At 41.2% G+C, this 23,621-nt stretch overlaps 1 protein-coding gene across 1 annotated transcript in view; it reads left to right on the top strand.

The window, feature by feature from the left end:
• The window catches only part of LOC139266790 (kelch-like protein 29), a 494,463-nt gene that overhangs the window by 328,869 nt on the left and 141,973 nt on the right, over positions 1-23,621 (top strand). The window contains exons 5-6 of the mRNA XM_070884383.1: positions 1,063-1,201; positions 15,272-15,465. Coding sequence (XP_070740484.1) covers positions 1,063-1,201; positions 15,272-15,465 — 333 coding nt within the window. The remainder of the gene's footprint in view (positions 1-1,062; positions 1,202-15,271; positions 15,466-23,621) is intronic.

Raw genomic sequence — 23,621 nt, 5'->3', positions numbered from 1 at the left:
GGGTTCACTGGGGGTGAAATTGGACTTCAGTGACAGTGCAAAATGGACGATGGTGAATTGGCAACCCATTCAATTTTCTTCTTTGTTGACTTCAATGGAAAAGAAAAGTGAAAAACAGGCTGCCAATTCGCACGATCGCCAAAGACCAATTTCACAACTACAGGTGTATGATTGAAAATTTGACTACAATCAGTCAAGCAATAAATTTTAATAACCATAAACATACTACAACTTCTTCACAAAAAGAACAATGAATAAAGAGATGTCTGGCAAAATTTTCTTTGTTATTGATCTTCTATCTACAAATCTACAAGGCTGTATCAGACCAAAGTCATTTTATATTGAGCTAAAAGCTGAATGTTGAATGGTTAAAAAAATCTGACAAGTAATTTGCTTAAATTCAAATCTGTTCTATTGAATTTTGTTCCAGAGTGGTTAGTCAAGCCATTTTATTTAGATTTTAAATTCAGTATTCAAAATCTTTGATCATTACAAAATGGTTAAAGAAATGGGAAAGCAAATGTTACTTGACAGTTTTAAAAATTGAAAGTGAGTTTTATCATTTTTAATAAATGAATCTTGTCCCTCCAGGTACATTTTGCTTTAACCAATTGAGTTCTTAGTGTCTTTCATTTGCAGTGTACTGTGCCATGTTTTCAATGCTACAGTAAGTTTCCAAACTAAGGTATTCAAAGATTTTTTTTGGAGGGGGGAAGCTATATAGAAATTAGCAGGTATTAAAAATGTTTTGATTATTTCATTTTCTCCTCTTGTCTTTCTGTGGTGATACACATGTTGTCTTTAATTTTGTTGATGAGGAGAAGTATATTTTACCCTTCAAGCCTCGGGAGGCTTTCATTTTATTCTTTCATTTATTAAACCAAATGGTATGTGCTTTGTTTTTTACATTTTGTGTCAATGTTTTTTATATTGTCAGTGAGTATTATATACAAATGTTAACGTGTGCGACTCGGCTAGAGTTCACCAGGTATCTGTTTCTTTAATTCATTCGAAAATTTCGTCATCGGAACCCTGGCAATGTCTGTCTTCTCTGTTCTGCAGAAATGTTGAAGGAGTTGAACCAGCAGCGCAGAGCGAAAGAGTTTACAGACCTGAAAATAACTGTTGAAGGCAAAGAGTTTGAAGTCCATCAAAATGTTCTAGCTTCCTGCAGCTTATATTTCAAGGAACTGATCAAAAGGTTTGCCTTCCTCAAGCTGTGATCTGGTCGGTTCTTTTGTAGGGTTCATTCGTGTTGCTTTCCTCTCTTGCAGGGTTATGAAGATAGAACCTCTTGTCACAGGGCCAGTAGCCATTCTTTTTATCATTTCAGATGAATGTATTTCTAAATTGAAACTAAACCTAGGTTTATTTACCTATTATATTTTTAATTAATAGCTGCTTCAATTTGGAGTGAAGAAATGAGATGTTCCATGACTGAGGACCCCTATTTATTTAACAAAGACTTGCTCTTTGGAGACTTTTCCTTGTTTTGTTTTAAACTACACAAACATGTTATACTGTTGCCTTAAATTCACTTCTATTTTTTGCAGTTTGAGGAAAGATCATTTTGAACTATCAACAGCAGCTTGCCAAGAAATATATTACTATGCATCACCTTGACAACAGAATTACTGCGGTGTTCTTCTTCACATAACTAACCAGCATTGCCTAATCATTGAAGCCCTTAGTTTGCATTATGTCAAAAAGATTATGGGAAATTAAACATGCCAGTTTTGCAAAATTACATACATAGCAATAAATAAAATATGTACAAAGCAAACCATTAAATTATATTAGTGTCAGACACTTATTTGACTTGAGCATCTTTATAATTTGGGTTTAATGTAATCTGTTATGAAATTATGACATAATTGGCATATATTGATACATTACAAGGAAGTAGAGCTATATAAATGCTGTACAGGTACGACCATAATGCTAATTATAAGGATTTTTTTCAATTCTGTGCTGCTAGGAAGTAAATGGAAATTATGGCTGGAATGACTTTTGGCTTTATAAGACCTTTACTTTGTGTAATTATTTTTTAGCTTGCTTAAATTTTTATTAACTACTCCAATCAATCTAGTGTAATGAATATCCTTAGATATACCACGCTTAAGTTGGACAACTAACTCCTTGAAGATTGCATGACATCAGATGAAAGTAAGGTTATGGAAAATGTTAGTTCAATATATGAAATTTAATATCAGTTTTTGGTTTATATTCTCATGTAGTGAACTGCATTTTCAATGAACTATTATTTTAAACTCTGTTAAGTATTATTGAGGTTAAATTGCTGGATCATGCTACAAGCAATTAAAGTAATGCTTCTTACTTGTGTTAAAGAGTAGATTGTTAAAGGTTTATATGAACTTTTACTGACAACTAGTTAAAAGCACTTGGTATAAAGAAACAGTATTATAATTTCTAAAATCCAGCTGTAAGTTTAATTTATGCAATGTATATGTTTTCTGCATAACTTGGATATTCATTCTTTCAACTTAACTGTATCATACAGGCTATTTATATGAGTTTGTTATTCATGAATATTTCCTCTGCGGGACTATTAGTGAACTATATGGAACAAACAGTCATATATAAATATTTAGAGGCAGGGAGAGGTTAAAGTTAAAATACTTTTATATATTTGGTGTTAATTCTGGAGGTACTTCAGTATAAGGTGGGGTTTACATGCTGTTAATTTAATTTTGTTGAAATATCTCGAAGAAAGAGCTGCTTTCATTTGACACTGTAAGCAGTGAATTTTTAAAACATGTTTCCACAATTTTAGGCTGCACCTAGCATTGGTTTTTTTATTGTGATATTTTACAATTTTTTATATAAAGCATTAATATTAGAACATTTGCACAGAATCTGTAAATGTCTACCTTTGACACTTCTACACCTGCTGAACTTCATAATCATCATCTTTCATTTATCCTGTACATAACTCAGGATAGATGTGCCGTCTAAAGGGGAAAATCATAGAGCAGTACAATACTTCCTTATGATCTTTGCTCACTGTAGCTTTGTGAGAGCCAAATGGCTCGTCAATCTTCCCATGCTCTATACGACTCATACTCTCAAACAGTCCTTTTCTTCTTTTGCCAGCAGGAATTCATTACTGTTGCTCTTCCACTAGGAAACTTTTGAAAAATTATTTTTCACTTTGTGAAGTGGTTCTATATTCTCTTGAGAGCCACAGCTTATGTCTTTAAGCTTTATGATCTTCAACTCGGGTCAATTTAAAGAAGTTTTGATGTCAGTATTTTTTCATGCAAAATTTATGTTCTTTGAAATCAAAATCACAAAAGAAAAAAATCACCTAGGTATACATCCAGCACAGGACATTGCGGCCAATTGTGGCACCAATCTCTAAAAGAGCAGCTCTATTGGGAAAAAAGATAATCAAGCTCTTCTATGGATTTAACCTCTTTCCTCCAGGTATTGCTCTATGGCCCCAGCTTTGAAAGGAACACAGGACATCTGTAACAGCTATTATACCTTATCATCCGTTATATCTGTGTTGACTCTTCTGCATACCCTCTCATTTCTTTCCCTAAATTGGAGATGAGAGTGAAGAATGGTCTCCTGACCCGGACTCTCCATTACCTCCTGGGTAGATCTCATTGGATGAGCTCAATACCTAAATCACATCAGGTTTGATATACCGATGCTGATAAGCACACTGTACATCATGACTCCGTTTGTAACCTATTGAAATTACTTATGTCCTCAGGGTTTCCAGGATTCCCACTGTCTATTCCAGTGTAATCTATCAGCAATTTGATTTAGGGAAGCCTGAATGTAATCTTTTCCACTGAAGAAGCTGTTTTTGTTAGTTCCTTTTTTGAAAAAGCATCAATGGTTTTCCTTATGTAGAAAAAGTATACAGTGTCTCTTGCACACAGAGTGAGCCTTCTTTTCCCTTGAAAAGGAATAAAAAATATTGGATGCATTGAGCAAGGATATTTCTCCTGAATACTTCCCAAATGGTGGCATAAATTACTAGGAAAAATATATTTGCCAGCAGATGGTGCAGATTCAGTATGTAGCCAGCAGGCCCCAGACCTCCTGTGCACATCTGCTAGTATAATGTTGTCTGCAAAATTGCTTCACATTTGTTGGTGCTTATGTATGGAGTCTGGTTCAGTTCTTCCCAGAATCTTCAACTGACAGCTTGGTGCCTTAGGCTATTCAGTAATGATTTCTTATTCTCAGTGTGGATAATCCCACGGTGTCTAGAAAATCATCCACTCCAAAAGTGTAAAATACCAAGTTGAAAATTTATTTGTGGTGTCAGAATAATAAATCCTGTGACTTAAATTGTGATAGTCTGACAGTTTTGCTTTAATTGCATTTTTTTACTTAATTAGAACCTTAAGCCAAGCTCCATTATTCATCTGCCATCTTTTTTGGCTCACCCTCTGCATAGGAACTCTCAGGAAGAATATCCCCTGGTTTCAAAATTTATGAGAGGTGTCTAGAAGATGACACTCTTTGTTCGATCCATGACAACACAAACATATGAACTTTCTTTCCAGTTATGATATGGAGGTTAATTTCTTCAGTATCAAAACAGTCACAAATTTGCCTTTGGTCGCTATACATCGAGTCACTGAGTTATGTGAGTCTGCCATATTATTTTGTGCTTGGATTTACTATTCTTAGCCCCTATCCAAGATCTTTGCCTAAAACTGTTTCAGGGTTACCTTTTTCCAAAAGGACTCTGGTGACAAACAAGGTTTCCTGCACCACATCACTTAGAATCATAGAATCATAGAAATTTACAACACGAAAGGAGGCCATTTCGGCCCATCGTGTCTGCGCGGCCGACCAAGAGCAATCCAGCCTAATTCCACTTTCCAGCCCTTGGTCCGTAACCCTGTAGGTTACGGCACTTTAAGTGCACATCCAAGTATTTTTTTAATGTGGTGAAGTTTTCTGCCTCTACCACCCATCCAGACCCCCCCCCCTCCCCCCCCCCCCCCCCCATCCTCTGGGTAAAGTAATTTCCACTCATATCTCCTCTAAACCTCCCCCTAATTACTTTAAATATATGCACTCTAGTTGTTGACCCCTCTGCCAAGGGAAACGGGTCCTTCCTATCCACTCTATCCAGGCCCCTCATAATTTTATACACCTCAATCAGGTCTCCCCTCAGCCTCCTCTGTTCCAAAGAAAACAGACCCAGCATCTCCAATCTTTCCTCATAGCCAAAATTCTCCAGTCCAGGCAACATTCTTGTAAATCTCCTCTGCACCCTTTTGAGTGCAATCACACATCTTTCCTGTCATGTGGTGACTAGAACTGCACACAGTACTCCAGCTGCAGCCTAACCAGTGTTTTATACAATTCAAGCATAACGTCCTTGCTCTTGTATTCCATGCCTCGACTAATAAAGGCAAGTATTCCATATGCCTGCTTAACCACCTTATCTACCTGGCCTGCTACCTTCAGGGATCTGTGGACCTGCACTCCAAGGTCCCTTTGTTCCATTACACTTTTCAGTGCCGCACCATTTAATGTGTATACCCTTGCCTTGTTAGACCTCCCCAAATGCATTACCTCATACTTATCCAGATTGAATTCCATTTGCCACTGTTCTGCCCACCTGACCAGTACATTGATATCTACCTGCAGTCCACAGCTTTCTTCTTCATTATCAACCACACATTTTAGTGTCATCTGCAAACTTCTTAATCATAACCCCAGCATTCAAGTCCAAGTCATTGATATGTACCACAAAAAGCAAGGGACCCAGCACTGAGCCCTGCGGACGCAGCCTTCCAGTCACAAAAACACCCATCAACCATTACCCTTTGCTTCCTGCTTCTGAGCCAATTTTGGATCCAGCTTACCACTTGGAGACTGAATATCATATTTCACGATGTCGTTATATTTCAAACCCTTGAATCCTGTGTCAGCAGATAAAGATTTATCTAACTAGACAATGATTGGTATAATTTGATTGCATTTTCAATAATGCAATTTCTAAGCAACATATTACCAGATCATTTTATGAATCACGTTTAGTTTTATATTATAATGAATTGGAAGGCTGAGAACTGGCAGAAAAAGTAAAAGCCCATTTCTCAACATCAAAACATTTACAGCAACACACCCTTATAAAGCAACCCCACACCAGTAAACAGTTATTGTTTGGATTTGTCTTAGAGAAGATACATTCTAGTGTATGGGTTTTTGCAGCAAACCAAAGATCAAATCATAAATAGCCTATGTCAATTTTTTCACTGTTTGTGGAGGATAAAAGAATAAGGAATAATGTTAGGAATCTTATTTCTGATGTTCTGTTGCTTATTTTTAACACATCCTCCTTCTGTTTTTCCATCATACATCTTTGATATGGAAACATTTTAGTAATGTCTTTGCTTTGCAAGGCAGTCTGATCTGCTCTGTCAAATGGAGCTGAGGACTGTCTATGCGAAAGTTCATAGAGTGAGGGAAGATCATATAGCTCTTGTGAGGCTACATCAAGCAAAGTTTTTAAAAGGAAGCTATCCTTTAGTGTTCCTCCCAATGCTGCGTAATGGAAACACCGTTATGTTAAAAGATAAATACCAATTAAAGAATGGGAAAGACCTTAGCAAAGGTAGGTCTTGTTTTCAGATACACTTACCTGTACTGCTCTCCTGTAAATAGCCTGATTGATATATTTCTATTTTAAGTGGCCCTGGAAAGATGGATGAGAAAATCTTTTTCACTAGGTTGATTTATGTATGATTTTTCATTCTTACCCTAATAGAAAACTAATGTTCTTATTATAGGGTATTTAGCATCTCACTTTTGCACAGTGAATTGCAGATGCAGTTATATTTTCATTTTTTGTGTCCCTTTTTATTAGTCAATCATTCCGCTGATTTTGCTTGCAGCATTTTTCTGACACGAGTCTGAGCAGATGAAATCTTTCATGGGAGGATCAAAATCTTTTGCCTTGCTTTCAATTATGCATTTCAATGGATTTACTAATAGTATACAATAGGTACTTTGTCCACAGGATGTTGTTTGAATTTGAACAAAGATTCTTTATGCTTTATGTTGTCTTTTACAGCACTATTTCAGTATTTAACTATTTCAAAACTCAATTTTCTTTCTTTGAGGTGTTGCAGCTGACTTGAGGGTGACAGTAAATGGGTAATACTATTTAAACATTATTGCAGGAAAAAAATAATCATCAGAGGAAAGGGTGAACAGCAGTTCCAGAATTCTATTTGGAGAAAATAATTCTGTGTTTCAGAGAGCCTATTATGATGACAGTATCCAGCAGACAGACTGTCTTTGTTCTGTTATGAAATATGAAGTGCAAGCTTAACCGTGCATGAAATGTTGAAATAAACTGCTCTAATATTTCCTCTGATGTTTTGAATTAGGTAAGACACAATAATGTTACGATTGGTATGATTCCAAATCAGTGTTAGTTTTTGTGAACCGAAAATAACTAAACATGTTCATGTTGAGGCATATTATTTCCTTTACAGTACTTGTGCTTGTCGTGTAGTTTTTGATAGCTGTCATGAAGGTGACTTATTGAGATTCCTGACACAGAAGTCCTTTGAAGGAGTGAAATAATGTGTACTGTTGTGCTTGGCTACTTGTAAGTTTTATGCAGTTCAAATCGAATCATCAGCATTTGAAAAATCGCATAAAGGAAAAGTGTAATACTCTGAATCGCATGTCAACAAATCAGTCAGTTTCAAAAGTAAATGGATTACATATTTGTTACATGTGGCTGAAATACAAAAGCTACAAATAATAAATTTAAGGACAGCTTTTTGGCTGTCACTTTGCTGTTTAATGGGAAAGAAATCTAGTGCAGAATGTAGAAGTAAAATGGGTTCTATAGATTTCATATTGCACACTACTAAATATTTTATTTTGTAGGTACTGATGTTTGAAAATATGTGGTTGTGGGTAGAGTGACTTTTAAAAGACTAATGAAGATAGTAAATGTTGGTAATCCAGTTGAATAATCATTTGTTTTCGCTTTCTAATTACTAACATTTTGTGAATGTAGGCTGAACATATTTGTATAATCTTGTGAAAATTTAAAGTATCCTAATAATGAAAAGCGGGATAATCAGTGATCATTTTTTAAATTTCCAAATGCTTAGTAAGTTCAAACATAAGAGCTATTCAAATCATAGATCAGCATAAGTCATATATTACACACAGCAGGTAACCCTTTGAGGACTGAAGTAGCATTTTACGACATCATAACATTTACAATTCCTTTCCTTTCTTTATTTGCAGGATGGAGTATTGACCACAACAGTCAACGTTGTTTGTTGTTTCAGCTGTTGTTCTCATCTCTTCCCATTGTTACTTGTTTTATGCTATCTAGGGGTCATTTAAAGTGGCCTTCCTTGTGGATTAGTTACTGTTGTATTTGTCTGCAAGTCATTTGGTTGACCTATTAATGTCCAAATGAATGTGTTGCCTATTGCAGTGTTTCCTCAGCTGAACTGACCCCATGTTTCCTTCCTTCCTTCCTTCCTGATGTCTTCATTACTAATTCTCTTTCTGTTTCCATCTGCTTTAACCACAATTCTTTGATAATTAACATATATATATTTATTCAGAAATGTTCACTACGAAGATATCTGTGGTTCTGCACGTTTCTGCATTTCCACAATATTTGCATCAAAATCTGGCAATCAGTTTTATAAATGCCATCATGTGTCTGAAAATATGAGTGAATTTTTGAAAATATTCAGTACTCAAAGGGTTAAAATCACTATTAGTAGAGGATGAATTAGAGATTCAAGGGAGATGACTCGAGATCTACTCCATTATGATGTACCTCTATCCTAAGATGAAAATATATATGTACGGTACCTCTAGTAGTTATAATACAAAAGTATTGCACTTTCTACTCCTAGATATAAGTTCTTGATTGACAGTTATACTTGAGTTTTATCAAAGTTGTAAGTTCACCAGTTTCAGATGAGTCAGGAGAAAAGGAGAGAATACTGTCAGGAAAAGATTCCTTCTCGCCTAGCTTAAGCATCTGCTCTGATTGATTGATATTGATGATGTCTATATACTGGAATATCCTGTCTTCATGATCAAGAGGATAATGTGGATGGGTTGGGGAGAGTGGAATAAATTGCACAAAACTAATATAAATATGTGTAATCCATGACATCATAATGAACCATAAATTGATAAAAAAATAGTTACTCACAACTATAAAAGAGCATTTACAGGCCTCGTTTCTCACTGCATTCCCATTCTAAATAATGATTGCCGCCATTTCACCTCATAAAATTCAATCTCCCTTCATGTTGTTGTACTGTCAGTGCAAAGAAACATCATTAACACAGCAGATCCCGATGTTTCATCACTGGTGGAAATTACCACGTTATATGTATATATTAGAGAGAAACAAAGAGAAAGTGGAGAAATTAGATGCATTTGCGCCTCCTGTTACCATCCCCAAAATGCCTTTGCGACTGGGCACGGCACTGGCATCGACTCCCACCATATTGATGATGTCATCACTGTGCGCGGCAACCCGCCGCCGTGGGCCTTACCGCTCCGGAAGGAAAATTGTCCTGCGGCCCATGAGGCTGACACGAGCAGGTGCCAACGGCAGCTTCGCAGGTCATGAAGCTGGCCGACATCCGCTCGCGGGGCGGGACTTTAAAGGGAGATCGCCAGCGCCCCACGCCACCATCTTCCTAGTTTTGCCGATCCTCGGGTCAGTACTACAGGTTCCCCCCTAGCGTGGTCCGGGCCACCAAAGTGCAGCCTGGCACTCCGTTTTGGGTGCTGGGCTGCAAGTCCGGTACCATGCTGCCCTGGAGACTATCAGAGGCACTGCAGGTGGACAGCAGCCCTCTGCTTTAAGCAAAGGAGAGTGGTGTCGCAGCGCGTCAGCACTACGCAGAGTGTGCACGTAGCGCTGCATTACTCGCCCTGTTGGCACCGCTGGTCCCACCCCTAAAGGAAGTGGAGCACGCGAGATTGCTATTTAAGACTGAGATAAGCCCAATTCAGTGGACGAGTCGGGACTTCTGTGCAGGGCGCAGGAAGTCCCAGCCCCAGCAGGTTACCGCCCCCAATCGGGGCACAGGGAAATTTTGAATGTTCAAATGTTTGGCATGCTTTAATCAAATTTCCCTGCTATTAACCCATTTAACATAAACAGGATAACAATTCTGCTAAAATAACAGAGAGAAATTTGATACAAGCATGTTCATTATTCATAAATTCATACTGGTTATAGTAATTTCCTGGCTATATTCTATCAATTCCTGCACAAGCTGAAATATTTGCCCATAATCAATTAAGGTTAAATTCCATGCTTTCTTTTGATCCCACCTGTTAATTAAATCACTGCATGAATTAGATCTTTGTGGTTTTAACATTTCTAATTAAATAGTTAATTAGTATTTCATTGGCTGTAAAGTGCTTTGGGACATGCTGAAGTCGAGAAAGGCGCTTTATAAATGCAAGTCATTCTTGTTTCTTTCCAATTAGTTTGGATTACGAAAACAAAAATATTGGCCTTAATCTTTGGCTTAACAGCGAAGCAAAAAATACAAGGCCCTAAATTCCAGAGGGCATTTTATTTAACTTTTCTACAGTTTTGGATTGTGCCCCTTGAGTCTGCTCCGTCATTTAATAAGATAATGGCTGATCTGATCATGGACTCAGCTCCCCTTCCCTGCCCGCTCCCCATAACCCTTTATTCCCTTATCGCTCAAAAATCTGTCTATCTCCGCCTTAAATATATTCAATGACCCAGCCTCCACAGCTCTCTGGGGCAGAGAATTCCACAGATTTACAACTATCCGAGAAGAAATTCCTCCTCATCTCAGTCTTAAATGGGTGGCCCCTTATTCTGAGACTATGTCCCCTAGTTTTAGTTTCCCCTATGAGTGGAAATATCCTCTCTGCATCCACCTTGTCGCGCCCCCTCATTATCTTGTATGTTTTGATAAGATCACCTCTCATTCTTCTGAACTCCAATGAGTATAGGCTCAACTTACTCAACCTATCTTCATAAGTCAACCCCGTCATCTCCAGAATCAACTGAGTGTACCTTCTCTGAACAACCTCTAATGCAAGTATATTCTTCCTTAAATACAGAGACCAAAATTGCACGCAGGGCTTTAGGTGTGGCCTCACCAATACCCTGTACAGTTGTAGCAGGACTTCTCTGCTTTTATACTCTATTCCCGTTGCAATAAAGGCCAACATTCCATTTGCCTTCCTGATTACTTGCTCTACCTGCATAATAATTTTTTGTGTTTCATGCACAAGGATCCCCAGGTCCCTCTGAACTGCAACACTTTGCAATTTTTTTCCATTTAAATTATAATTTGCTTTTCTATTTTTTTCTACCAAAGTGGATAACCTCACATTTTCCCGCATTACACTCCATCTACCAAATTTTTGCCCACTCGCTTAGCCTGTCCATATCCCTTTGCAAATTTTTGTGTCCTCTTCACAATTTGCTTTCCCACCCATTTTGGTATCATCAGCAAACTTGGCTACATTACACTCAGCCCCTTCATCCAAGTCATTAATATAGGTTGTAAATAATTGAGGCCCCAACACCGATCACTGCGGCACCCCACTTGTTATTTTTGCCAACGAGAAAATGATCCATTTATCCTGACTCTCTGTTTTCTGTTAGTTAGCCAATCCTCTATCCATGCTAATATATTACCCCAACCCCATGAACTTTTATCTTGTGCAGTAACCTTTTATGTGGCACCTTATCGAATGCCTTCTGGAAATCCAAATACACCACATCCACTGGTGTTCCCCCATATCCACCCTGCTCATTACATCCTCAAAGAACTCCAGCAAATTTGTCAAACATGATTTCCCTTTCATAAAATCATGCTGACTCTGCTTGATTGAATTATGCTTTTCCAAATTCCTCACTACTGCTTCCGTAGTAATGGACTCCAGCATTTTCCCAAAGACAGATGTTAGGCTAACTGGTCTATAGTTTCCTGCTTTTTGTCTGCCTCCTTTTTTAAATAGGGGCATTACATTTGCGGTTTTCCAATCCGCTGGGACCGCCCCAGAATCCAGGGAATCTTGCATGTTTTTTTTATAAATTAGGTATCAGTGCCTGATCTACGTGTTACCTGTTATTACATTTAGCACAGTTCATCATCCCGATTTGATCCCTTGCTGATCTTACATAAGACATCAGTAGGAATGGTGCAATTGGCTTCCATATTGCTGAATTTGAGAGGGGAAAATTTAGTCTTCCTGCTTATTGTTATACAACAACAAATTGTATTTATATAGTGTCTTTTAAAGTAGTAAAACATCCCAAGGTGCTTCACAGGAGTGTTATCAAACATAATTTGACACATAAGGCGATATTAGGGCAGATGATCAAAAGCTTGGTCAAAGAGGTAGGCTTTAAGGACTATCTTAAAGGAGGAAAGAGAGGTGGAGAGATTTAATGAAAAAAATGCCACATCTTAGGACCTCGGCAGCTGAAGGCACGGCTACCAACGGTGGAGCCATTGAAATTGGGGATGCGCAAGGGACCAGAATTAGAGGAGTGTAGACATCTCGGGGCCGGGGGCAGGTGATTGGGGGGGGGGGGGTGATGTTGTGGGGCTGGAGGAAGATACCGAGATTGGAAGGGGCGAGGCCATGGAGGGATTTGAAAACAAGGATGAGAATTTTAAAATCGAGGCGTTACTTAACCAGGCTTGCTGTGGGTTAGGACACTGGCAGCTGGGTTTTGGATGACCTCAAGTTTACGGAGACTGGAAGATGGGTGGCTGGCCAGAAGTGCGTTGGAATAGTCAAGGTAGCGGTAACAAAGGTATGGAGGAGGTTTTCAGCAGCAGATGAGCTGAGGCAGGGACAGAGTCAGGCGATGTTGCAGAGGTATAAATAGGTGGTTTTAGTGATGTTGTGGATATGTGGTCAGTTTGCATTCATATAGCACCTTTTAATGTAGAAAAACATCCCAACATGCTTCACAGAGGCAAAGAAAATGAATGCCAAACCAAAGAAGGAGATTTTAGGAGGGGTGGCTATAAGCTCGGTCAAAATGGTGGATTTTAAGGAAGGTCTTAAAGAAAGAGGAAGGTGGGGAGGCAGAGGGGTTTAAGGAGAGAATTCCAGAGCATGGAGCCTAGGCGGCTGAAAGCTCCAATAGTGTGGTGAAGGGCGGCAGGATGCATAAGAAGTATACAGTGATTCTACTAGAAAATGCATGTTTGTGGATGTCTGGTATGGACAGGGTTAAGTTCGGCTTTGATGTCCTTTGTGTCAAAATGTATGCCAACATTGGGTGTCTAGGGTTATGCACGAAGAATAGCCTGTATCAGGTACTGTTGTGCTTCCATCAGCTGTGTCATTTTAATCCAGCATAAGTCATCACCTTAAGAAGACAGGAGAACATTAGGAAAATAAATAAAATACATTTACCAAAATCCACAAAGCATAGCTTAAAAAGTGTAACAACATCTCATACTTGTATGGCGATTTATTTGAGTTTATTCACATTTTGTTTTAAGTTTACTAACAGCCACAACATCATTACTTCTTCAGACTTTAGTGTCCCATAGTTGCTCAAATATTGTTTCTAGTGATGCCCAAGAAGTGAAAAGAAAGCTTGCCTCATTTTCATTTAATTTATTTTCATTTAACACCCTTAACCCCACGGAATGCACAGTTCCCCAGATTCAAGTCAGGAAGAAATGGGCAGAGACTCAGATCGCCGGGACTGCTCCACTTTAACATTGTCCCAGGATTTCCATGGCATTCCTGGCATGGCAGGGTCTGCCTTACAGCTGTAATAGCACAGGCCCAATGGAGTGATTTGGATGAGGTAGGAGGGGCCATTTCCAGCTTCCTGCCTCATTTCTGTGGCGCACCCAAAAAGATGGAGTTACAGTTTGCTTCCAGACCTTGCCAACTAGAACATGCTCAGAGACCCCCTGAGTGCAAGCTGAAGAATTAAGGTGAGCATGCCTCTGAAAATGTCACCCCCCCCCCCCCCCCCCCCCCACCATCCAAATGTTTAACCCAATTGCAACCTTCTGGCTGCCAATCCCCATCAGCAGACAGAATGCCCCATGACCAGAGTTACAGCTTGAAGCTGTAAATTACCTGTTCTAACTGTCCTGGCCCTGCTCTGTGGGGATAGGCCTGTGCTGGGGGTTCCCATAGACTAAGTAAATGTCCAGAGCTGGAAATCTCGATCCCCGGGCTGGACAGGAGCAAAGCACTAGGATCCCTGGTGTTTTCTCTAAACAGTCCCTACCTTGAGTACATCATACAGTGTGTCTTGGCTGAAATTTTTTGAAGAAAATTTCTATTTTGCTTTAACTAAAATACAGAAAAATTACAGAAATAGCGATGATGTTGTATTTGGAGATTTTTGTTCCAAATATTTATGTCATTCATATCCATGAAGCCATTGCCACCTTGGACTGGACATTGCTGTACATATCTCACTATAACCCCCAAATCTGATAGCATTCTGTACAGTTCTGTGCACACAAAATAATTAAAAGGAAGGTGAAAGTTTGGAGATTAGAATTGGAAGCAAAACATGATTGGATAGCTGTAATTAGGAAATGCAGAACCAGTGATGCAAATGGAATATTGAGAGGTTGTTGAAAGGCTTTTTGTGTAATGCACTTTTGCACTTAACACCTTGTTTTTCTTCAAGTAAACAGATTTCACTTGTAATTTTTTTTAACAGGATTAATCATTTTTCTTTACAGCTGCTTTTGAAGGATGTTTGGTGTCAAACTTTGTCTTCCTTAATTAACATGACTAATGTACATTTAAGACTTCTTGAAACCTCAGTGTTTTGCTTTATACAGGGGAACACCTGTTTAAAAGACAGCCTAGGCCACAGTCATGGAACTCCTAAAGGATGGCTGCTGGCTTCCTGTGGCAGAATTAGTCCTTTTCCCCACCTTTCTGCTTTAACCATTTTGTCTATCCAAATTCCTCAGTTTACAAATTTGTGTCATTAGGGCTTTGCTTTTTATTTATGAGCAACGATTTCATCTTCCTTTCATCCTTAAGTTGGTTTGTTCTATGTTTAATAACTTTTTGCATGATGATGTATTTTTTTGCATTGGGCGTTGCTTACTCTTTCTCTTTCAGCTCACATTTTTTTTTTTAACTAGTAGAACATTTTAGTGCAAAGTATGTGGAGTGATAAATTAAGCCACCTTTTTGTTGAACTATGAAAATAATTGGATTTGGGTCTAACTTCTAATTTATTGCCTGCTGTTGTTAGGGCTTCAAAGGACAAGAATGGCGAGAAGTTGGAGCTGACAATTTCAAACATAAATGCAGATGTACTGGAAATGCTGCTGGAATTTGTTTATACTGGTTCACTCATGATCAATTCTGGAAATGCAAAAACATTATTGGAAGCTGCCAGTAAATTCCAATTCCGAACTTTCTGCAAAGTTTGTGTATCATTTTTAGGTAGGTAAATTAACCATACATAAATAAATGCATGTGCTAATAATTTATTTTTTATGCGGTGTACAAAACTGTAAAGTGGTCCCTGTGGCAATTTGTCCAGTAAGTAGCTGAGCCACACTGACCAAGAAAGTTCCAGTTTCCAGGAATGTTCTCTGTAAACTGCGCTTTGTTCTGTGCGACCGGTTTCATTTACTCCATGGTCCCTTTAAATTTCTGTACATGCACGATGCGTACGATGGAAAAGCTGATGAGCAGCCTGCCCGGGACCTTTCCCATTACAAGCTTAGAGGTAATATTGGTTTCAGGTTCATTTCAGATGTTCATGTTACATAATATTACCGATCGTGTTGTGTGGCACTACCACTGTGCTAAATGGGATAAATTCAGAACAGCTCTACCAGCTCAAAACTGGGCATCCATGAGGCTCTGTGGGCCATCGGCAGCAGCAAAATTGTATTCCACCACAATCTATAACCTCATGGCGTAGTATATCCCTCACTCCATCATTACCATCAAACCAGGGAACCAACCCTGGTTCAATGGGGAGTGTAGAAGAGCATACCAGGAGCAGCACCAGGCATACCTAAAAATGAGGTTCCAACCTGGGGAAGCTGCAACACAGGACTACATGAAAGCAGCATGTTATCGACAGAGCTAAGCGATCCCACAATCAACTGATCAGATCAAAGCTCTACAGTCCTGCCACATCCAGTTGTGAATGGTGGTGGACAATTAAACAACTAATGGGAGGCGGAGGCTCCATGAATATTCCCATTCTTAATGATGGCGGAGCCCAATTCGCGGAAGCAAAAGACAAGGTTGAAGCGTTTGCAACCATCTGGACAGCCACATAAATACTGTAGTTACAAGAGCAGGTCAGAAGCTGAGTATTCTGTGGCAAATGTCTCACCTCTTGACGACACAAATCAGGTGTTTGATGGAATACTCTCCACTTGCCTGAATAAATGTAGCTCCAACAACACTCAAGTAGCTCGACATCATCCAGGGCAAAGTGAACATAAGAAATAGGAGCTAGAGTTGTCCAATTGGCCCATCTAGCCTGCTCCGACATGCTACAAGATCATGGCAGATCTTCTACCTCAACTCCACCTATCCGCACTATCCCCATATCTCTAATTCCCTTTGTTCCTAAAAATGAATCTATCTTTGTCTTGAATATACTCAATGACTGAGCTTCCACAGCTCTCTCGGGTGGAGAATTCCAAAGATTCACAATCCTTTGAGTGAAGAAATTTCTTCTCATCTCAGACCTAAATGGCTGACCCTTTATTGTGACTCTGTGTTCTAGATTCCCCAGCCATGGGGGACATTTTCTCAGCATTAACCCTGTCAAGCCCTTTAAGAATTTTATATGTTTCAATTAGATCACCTCTCATTCTTTTAAACACTCGGGAATATAGGCCTAGTCTACTCAATCTCTCCACATAGGACAATCTCCTCATTCCAGGAACCAGTCTAGTGAACCTTCGCTGCAGTCCCTCTATGATAAGTATCTTTTTCCTTGAGTAAGGAGAGCAGATCTTTACACAGTACCAATGCCCTGTATAATTGTAGTAAGACTTCTTTACTCTTGTACTCTAATCTCTTTGTAACAAAAGCTAACTACCATTTGCTTTCCGCTTGATTGGCACCCCATCCACCACCTTAAACATTCACTCCCACCACCACCGGTGCAACAGTGCGCACTACCTACAAGATACACTACAGCAATTCGTCACAGCTTCCTTGACACCACCTTCCAAACCCACGACTTCTACTGCCTAGAAGGACAAGGGCAGCAGACACATGGGAAAATCATCACCCGCCAAGTTCCCCACCAAGTCACACACCATCCTGACTTGGAAATATATCGGCGTTCCTTCATCATCGCTGGGTCAAAATCCTGAAACTCCCTTCCTAACACCACTATGGGAGTATCTTCACCACATGGGCTGCAGCGGTTCAAGAAGGCAGCTCACCACCTCCTTCTCTCAAGGGCATTTAGGAATGGGCATTGCTAGCGAGCATCCACATCCCATGAATGAATAAATAAAAAAAGCATGGAATATAGGGCAGGTATGGTAGCTCAACATTCTTGGTTACAGGGTTTTCAGGCAGGATAGAGAGGGGTTAAAAAAGGAGGGGAGGTTGCAGTATTGATTAAAGAAACAATTACAGATGTGAGAAGGGATGATATGTTGGAGGGGTCATCAAACAAGGCCATATGGGTTGAATTAAAGAACAAAAAAAGGGCAATCACACTACTGGGAGTGTACTATAGACCCCCAAGCAGTAAGAGGGAGATAGAAGAACAAATATGTGGGCAAATTGCTGCGAAGTGCAAAAACTATAGAGCTGAAAGAGTGGCCGATTTCAACTACCCTAATATTAGCTGAGAAAAAGGTAGTGTGAATGGTATAGAGGGTGCGGAATTCCTAAAATGCATTCAGGAGAACTTCTTCAGCCAGTATGTAACAAGCCCAACAAGGGAGGGGGCGGTTCTGGACTTGGTTTTGGGGGATGAAGAGGGGCAGGTGGAAGGAGTATCAGTGGGAGAGCATTTTGGTGCTAGTGATCATAATTCAGTAGGATTTTGGATAGTTATGAAAAAGGACAAAGGGGGACTATGATTAAAAGTTCTCAATTGGGGTAAAGCCAATTTTGCTGAGCTGAGATGGGATTTGGCCAAAGTGGGCTGGAAATGGCTACTTGATGGTAAATCAGTGTCGGAGCAGTGGGAGGCATTCAAGGAGGAGATCCTGAGGGTACAGAACAAGTATGTTCCCTTTAAATAACAAAGGGTGGGGCTAACAAATCTAGAGCCCCCTCGATGTCCAGGGATACATAGGGTAAGATAAAGAAAAAAAGGGAAGCTTATGACAGATACCGAGAACTCAACACTGCAGAAACTCGAGAGGAGTATAAGAAGTGCAGGGGTGCAATTAAAAAAGAAAGCAGGAAAACAAAGAGAGAGCATGAAATAATGTTGGCAAGTAAAATCAGGGAAAACCCAAAGATGTTTTAAAAGCAAGAGGATAAATAGAGAGGGTGGGGCCAATTAGAGACCATAAAGGAAATCTGTGTGTGAAGGCGGAAGACGTGAGTAGGATTCTTAATGAATACGTTGCATCTGTTTTCACAAAAGAGAAGGGTGATGCAGACTTTTTCAATGAGGGAGGAGGAGTGTGAAATATTAGATGAGATGAACATAGTGAGAGAGGACATATTAAGGGGCTTAGCAGCTTTGAAAGTGGATAAATCCCCAGGCCCAGATGAAATATATCCCAGGCTGTTGAGAAGCAAAAGTGGAAATAGCAGAGGCTCTGACCATCATTTTCCAATCCTCTTGCTGCAGGTATGGTGCCAGAGGATTGGAGGACTGCTAATGTTGTATCTTTGTTTAAAAAGGGAGAAAGGGACAGACCTGTGGTGGGAAAATTATTGGAAAAAATCCTAAGGGACAGGATAAGTCTTTATTTGGAAATACATGGATTAATCAAGGAAAGTCAGCATGGATTTGTCATGGGAAGTTCGTGTCTGATTAACTTGATTGAATTTTTCGAGGAGGTAACCAGGAAGATCAATGAGGCAATGCATATGGATTTTAGCAAAGCTTTTCATAAGGTTCCACATGGCAGATTGGTCACAATAGTAATAACCCATGGGATCCAGGGCAAAGTGGAAAGTTGGATCCAAAATTGGCTCAGAGGCAGGAAGCAAAGAGTAATGATTGATGGAAGGCTGTATCTGGTGGGGTTCCGCAAGGCTCAGTGCTGTGTCCCTTGCTTTTTGTGATATATATCAATGACTTGGACTTAAATGCTGGGGGCATGATTAAGTATTTTGCAGATGACACTAAAATAGGCTGTGTGATTGATAATGAAGGAGAAAGCTGCGGACTGCAGGAAGATATCAATGTACTGGTCAGGTAGGCAGAACAGTGTCAAATGGATTTCAATCTGGATAAGTGTGAAGTAATGCATTTGGGGAGGTCAAACAAGGCAAGGGGATACACATTAAATGATGCAACACTGAAAAGTGTAGAGGAACAAAGGAACCTTGGAGTGCATGTCCACAGATCCCTGCAGGTAGCAGGCCAGGTATATAAGGTGGTTAAGAAGGCATATGGAATACTTGCCTTTATTAATCGAAGCATGGAATACAAGAGCAAGGAGGTTATGCTTGAACTGTATAAAACACTGGTTAGACCGCAGCTGGAGTACTGTGTGCAGTTCTGGTCACCACATTACAGGAAAGATGTAATTGCATTGGAAAGGATGGAGAGGAGATTTACAAGAATGTTGCCTGGACTGGAGAATGTTGCTATGAGGAAAGATTGGAAATGTTGGGTCTGTTTTCCTTGGAACAGAGGAGGCTAAGAGGAGACCTGATTGAGGTGTATAAAATTATGAGGGGCCTGGATAGAGTGGTTAGAAAGGACCTGTTTCTCTTGGCAGAGGGGTCAACAACCAGGGGGCATATATTTAAAGTATTTGGGGGGGAGGTTTAGAGGAGATATGAGGGGAAATTTCTTCACCCAGAGGGTGGTGGGGGTCTAGAACTCACTGCCTGAAAGGGTGGTAGAGGCAGAAAGCCTCACCACATTTAAAAGATACTTGGATTTGTACTTAAAGTGCCGTAACCTACAGGGCTACGGACCAAGAGCTGGAAAGTGGGATTAGGCTGGATAGCTCTTGGTTGGCCGGCGCGGACACAATGGGCCGAAATGGCCTCCTTCCATGCTGCAAATTTCTATGATTCTACATAGACATTAATCTTCGTAATGTATATATAAAAAAGTTACGTCTCCAAACATGACTCAACAAACAGCAATTCTTCTAATTCAGAATCTCGGGGCTGTGAATCTGAGGCACAAATATCTTAATGAACTACTTATTTTGAAAGTTTTCCTCTCTGCAGACACGAGACAGAAGTCTACTGTCAATGAAATCTTGCAGATTAGTAATTGATGTGCTACCATGGTTTTCACAACCAGCAGCTTAACAGCACAACATTGCAGCTGTGCTTGTAACAGGCAGAATGCATAGATATACATCATAAACATATATTGAGAAGACGAATACAAGAATTTTAATATTTTTCATTTCTGTTGTGGTTATTTACCCTGGTGGTATCGGACACGGTCCAGTGAGTTGATCCAACATGTGTCATTAAAACATTTCACTGAGGCTCTGTTGGGAACTATATATCTTTGTTTTCCTTTTCATTATTTTACCAATCTGCATGCCTCTCTTCCTCTCTTGAGGGTATTGACACCTTCCTTTGAGAGAGCTCCATGGGTACTTGGCATCCTCCAGTACTTCTCCCAAAAGAGCATTGTTCATGTGTGAACTTTGATAGTGTCAGCAAATAAATTAAATATCGGAGACATCACTGACAAGTGGGGGTTTCTGCTTGCTTGATATCCATACCACATGTTTCCAGCAGAAGTCACTGAATAGAACAGGATTTTGGCCAATATCCCTCGCTCTACATCAAACATGCTGATGCTAATTGTAGTTATTGAATTCGAGAACTCTCTTTCCATCTCACCCCCCCAAAAAAAAACTGTTCAGGCTAGATCAATTGAAAATTTAAAAACTGAAATTGATAGATCTTTGTTAGGCAAGTGTGGTGTCCCTGCACCGTACTACAAACTCACACGAGGCATGTACTGCAGACACAGTCACTACGTGACCTTAACCTTTATTCCCAGGACCAAGGAGTCCTGACCCTGGGTGGGACCTCCCCTTTTATACCTGGAAACTCAGGTGAGGAGTGTCTCCTACAAGTTCACCCCCCTGTGGTCAGGGTGTGCATTTCTAGGGTATGAGTACAGTGTACAGGAGTTGCATGAAGGTTACCATTGCATGATGGTTACATACATGACATCACCTCCCCCCTTACGTCTTTTTGTGTCAAAGGTTAAGTCTTTCAGGTGGTCAATGCTCTCTCGTGGAGCGCCGCAGTTGTGGCTCTGGTGGCTGAGCCTCGGCATGTGTCTCTGTCACCCGAGGTGATTCCGGGCTGGCCGCAGGGACTGTGCATGCTGTGGATTGTCCTCGTTGCTCGTCCACTGGCAGTGGTGTGGGTGACACCTCATGCTCTTCTTCAGGTTCCTCCATGTCTATGCTGAACCTTATCCTTACTTGGTCCAAGTGTTTCCGGCATATCTGTCCATTGTTTAGTCTGACCACTATGACCCTATTCCCTTCTTTGCCAATTACTGTGCCCTCAAGCCACTTGGGTCCCAAAGCATGGTTAAGAACAAATACCGGGTCATCCATTTCTCTGCACCTCCCCCTTGAGTTTCGATCATGGAACTCGGTTTGGGACTGGCGCTTGCCCTCAACAATGTCTGCCAGGGCTGGGTGAATGAGGGACAGCCGCGTTTTTAGCGTGCGTTTCATGAGGAGTTCCGCTGGCGGGACTCCCATGAGCGAGTGTGGGCGGGTCCTGTAGGCCAGCAGGAGGCGCGATAGGCGGTACTGAAGGGAGGGTCCTTGGATGTGTAGCATGCCCTGTTTTATGACTTGGACCGCACGTTCCGCCTGGCCATTGGAAGCCGGCTTGAACGGTGCTGTCCGGACATATTTGATACCATTGCCCGACATAAACTCCTGGAATTCATGGCTGGTGAAACAAGGGCCATTGTCGCTGACCAGGATGTCCAGCAAGCCGTGGGTCACGAAAACCGTACACAGACTCTCCACGGTGATGGATGTTGTGCACAAGTTTAATATGATGCACTCGATCCACTTCGAGTATGCATCGACCACGATCAGGAACATTTTCCCCATGAATGGGCCCGCATAGTCGACGTGAATACGTGACCATGGCCTGGTGGGCCAGGGCCACGGGCTGAGTGGGGCCCCCCTGGGGGCATTGCCCAGCTGGGGGCACGTCGTGCACCTGCGAGCCCAGTGTTCCAGGTCTGAGTCAATCCCCGGCCACCATACATGTGACTGGGCAATGGCCTTCATTAGCACAATGCCAGGGTGCTCGCTGTGGAATTCCCTGATGAACGCTTCCCTGCCTTTCTGGGGCATGACTACCTGGTTGCCCCATAGCAGGCAGTCTGCTTGGATGGAGAGCTCATCCAGCCGTCTCTGAAACGGTCTGACCTCCTCGGGGCACGCCAGTCAGGCCACATCTCTTTATCATGGATAGGAAGGGGTCTCTGTTGGTCCAGAGTTTGATCTGGCGGGCTGTGATGGGGGAGCCTGCGGTGTCAAAAGCCTCTGGCTATGACCATCTCAGCGCTTTGCTCCGCTGTCCCCTCAGTGGTGGCCAGTGGCAGCCTGCTGAGCGCGTCAGCGCAATTTTCGGTGCCTGGCCAGTGCCGTATGGTGTAGTCATACGCAGCCAGCGTGTTGAGCCCATCGCTGTATGCGAGCTGACGCATTGGCATTGACAGCCTTGCTGTCGGACAACAGGGATGTTAACGGCTTGTGGTCCGTTTTTAGCTCGAACCGTCTACCGAAAAGGTACTGGTGCACCTTTTTCACACCATAAACACAAGCGAGTGATTTCTTTTCGACCATGCCGTAACCACGCTCTGCCTGGGTGAGCGACCTGGAGGCATAAGCCACCGGTTGGAGTCGGCCGTCATCATTACCCTGCTGCAACACACACCCAACCCCGTAGGACGATGCATCGCATGTTAAAACCAGTTTTTTTACAGGGGTCATACAAAGTCAACAGTTTGTTAGAACACAGCAGGTTCCTTGCCTTATTGAAAGCCTATTCTTGACAGTCCCCCCAAAGCCATTCACAACCTTTACGCAGGAGCATGTGTAACGGCTCCAACAATGCGCTTAAGTTCAGCAGAAAGTTCCCGAAATAGTTCAAAGGTCCCAGGAATGATCGCAACTCCAACGTGTTGCCAGGCCTGGGCGCCCGGCAGATCGCCTCCGTTTTTGAATTCGGTAGGCCGGATCCCGTCTGCAGCAACCCTCCTGCCCAAAAACTCGACCTCTGGGGCCAAAAACACACACTTGACCTTTTTCAGCCGCAAACCTACCCAGTCCAGTCGGCGTAGCACCTCCTCCAGGTTGTGGAGATGTTCCTCGGTGTCTCGACCCGTTATAAGGATGTCGTCTTGGAATACGATTGTTCCAGGAATGGATTTGAGCAAGCTTTCCATGTTCCGCTGA

Source organism: Pristiophorus japonicus, chromosome 7 (genome assembly GCF_044704955.1).
Source record: "Pristiophorus japonicus isolate sPriJap1 chromosome 7, sPriJap1.hap1, whole genome shotgun sequence".
NCBI classification, from domain to species: Eukaryota; Metazoa; Chordata; class Chondrichthyes; family Pristiophoridae; genus Pristiophorus; species Pristiophorus japonicus.
The sequence above is the reverse complement of the archived record's forward strand: the minus strand, read 5'-3'. Positions and strand labels throughout refer to the sequence as shown.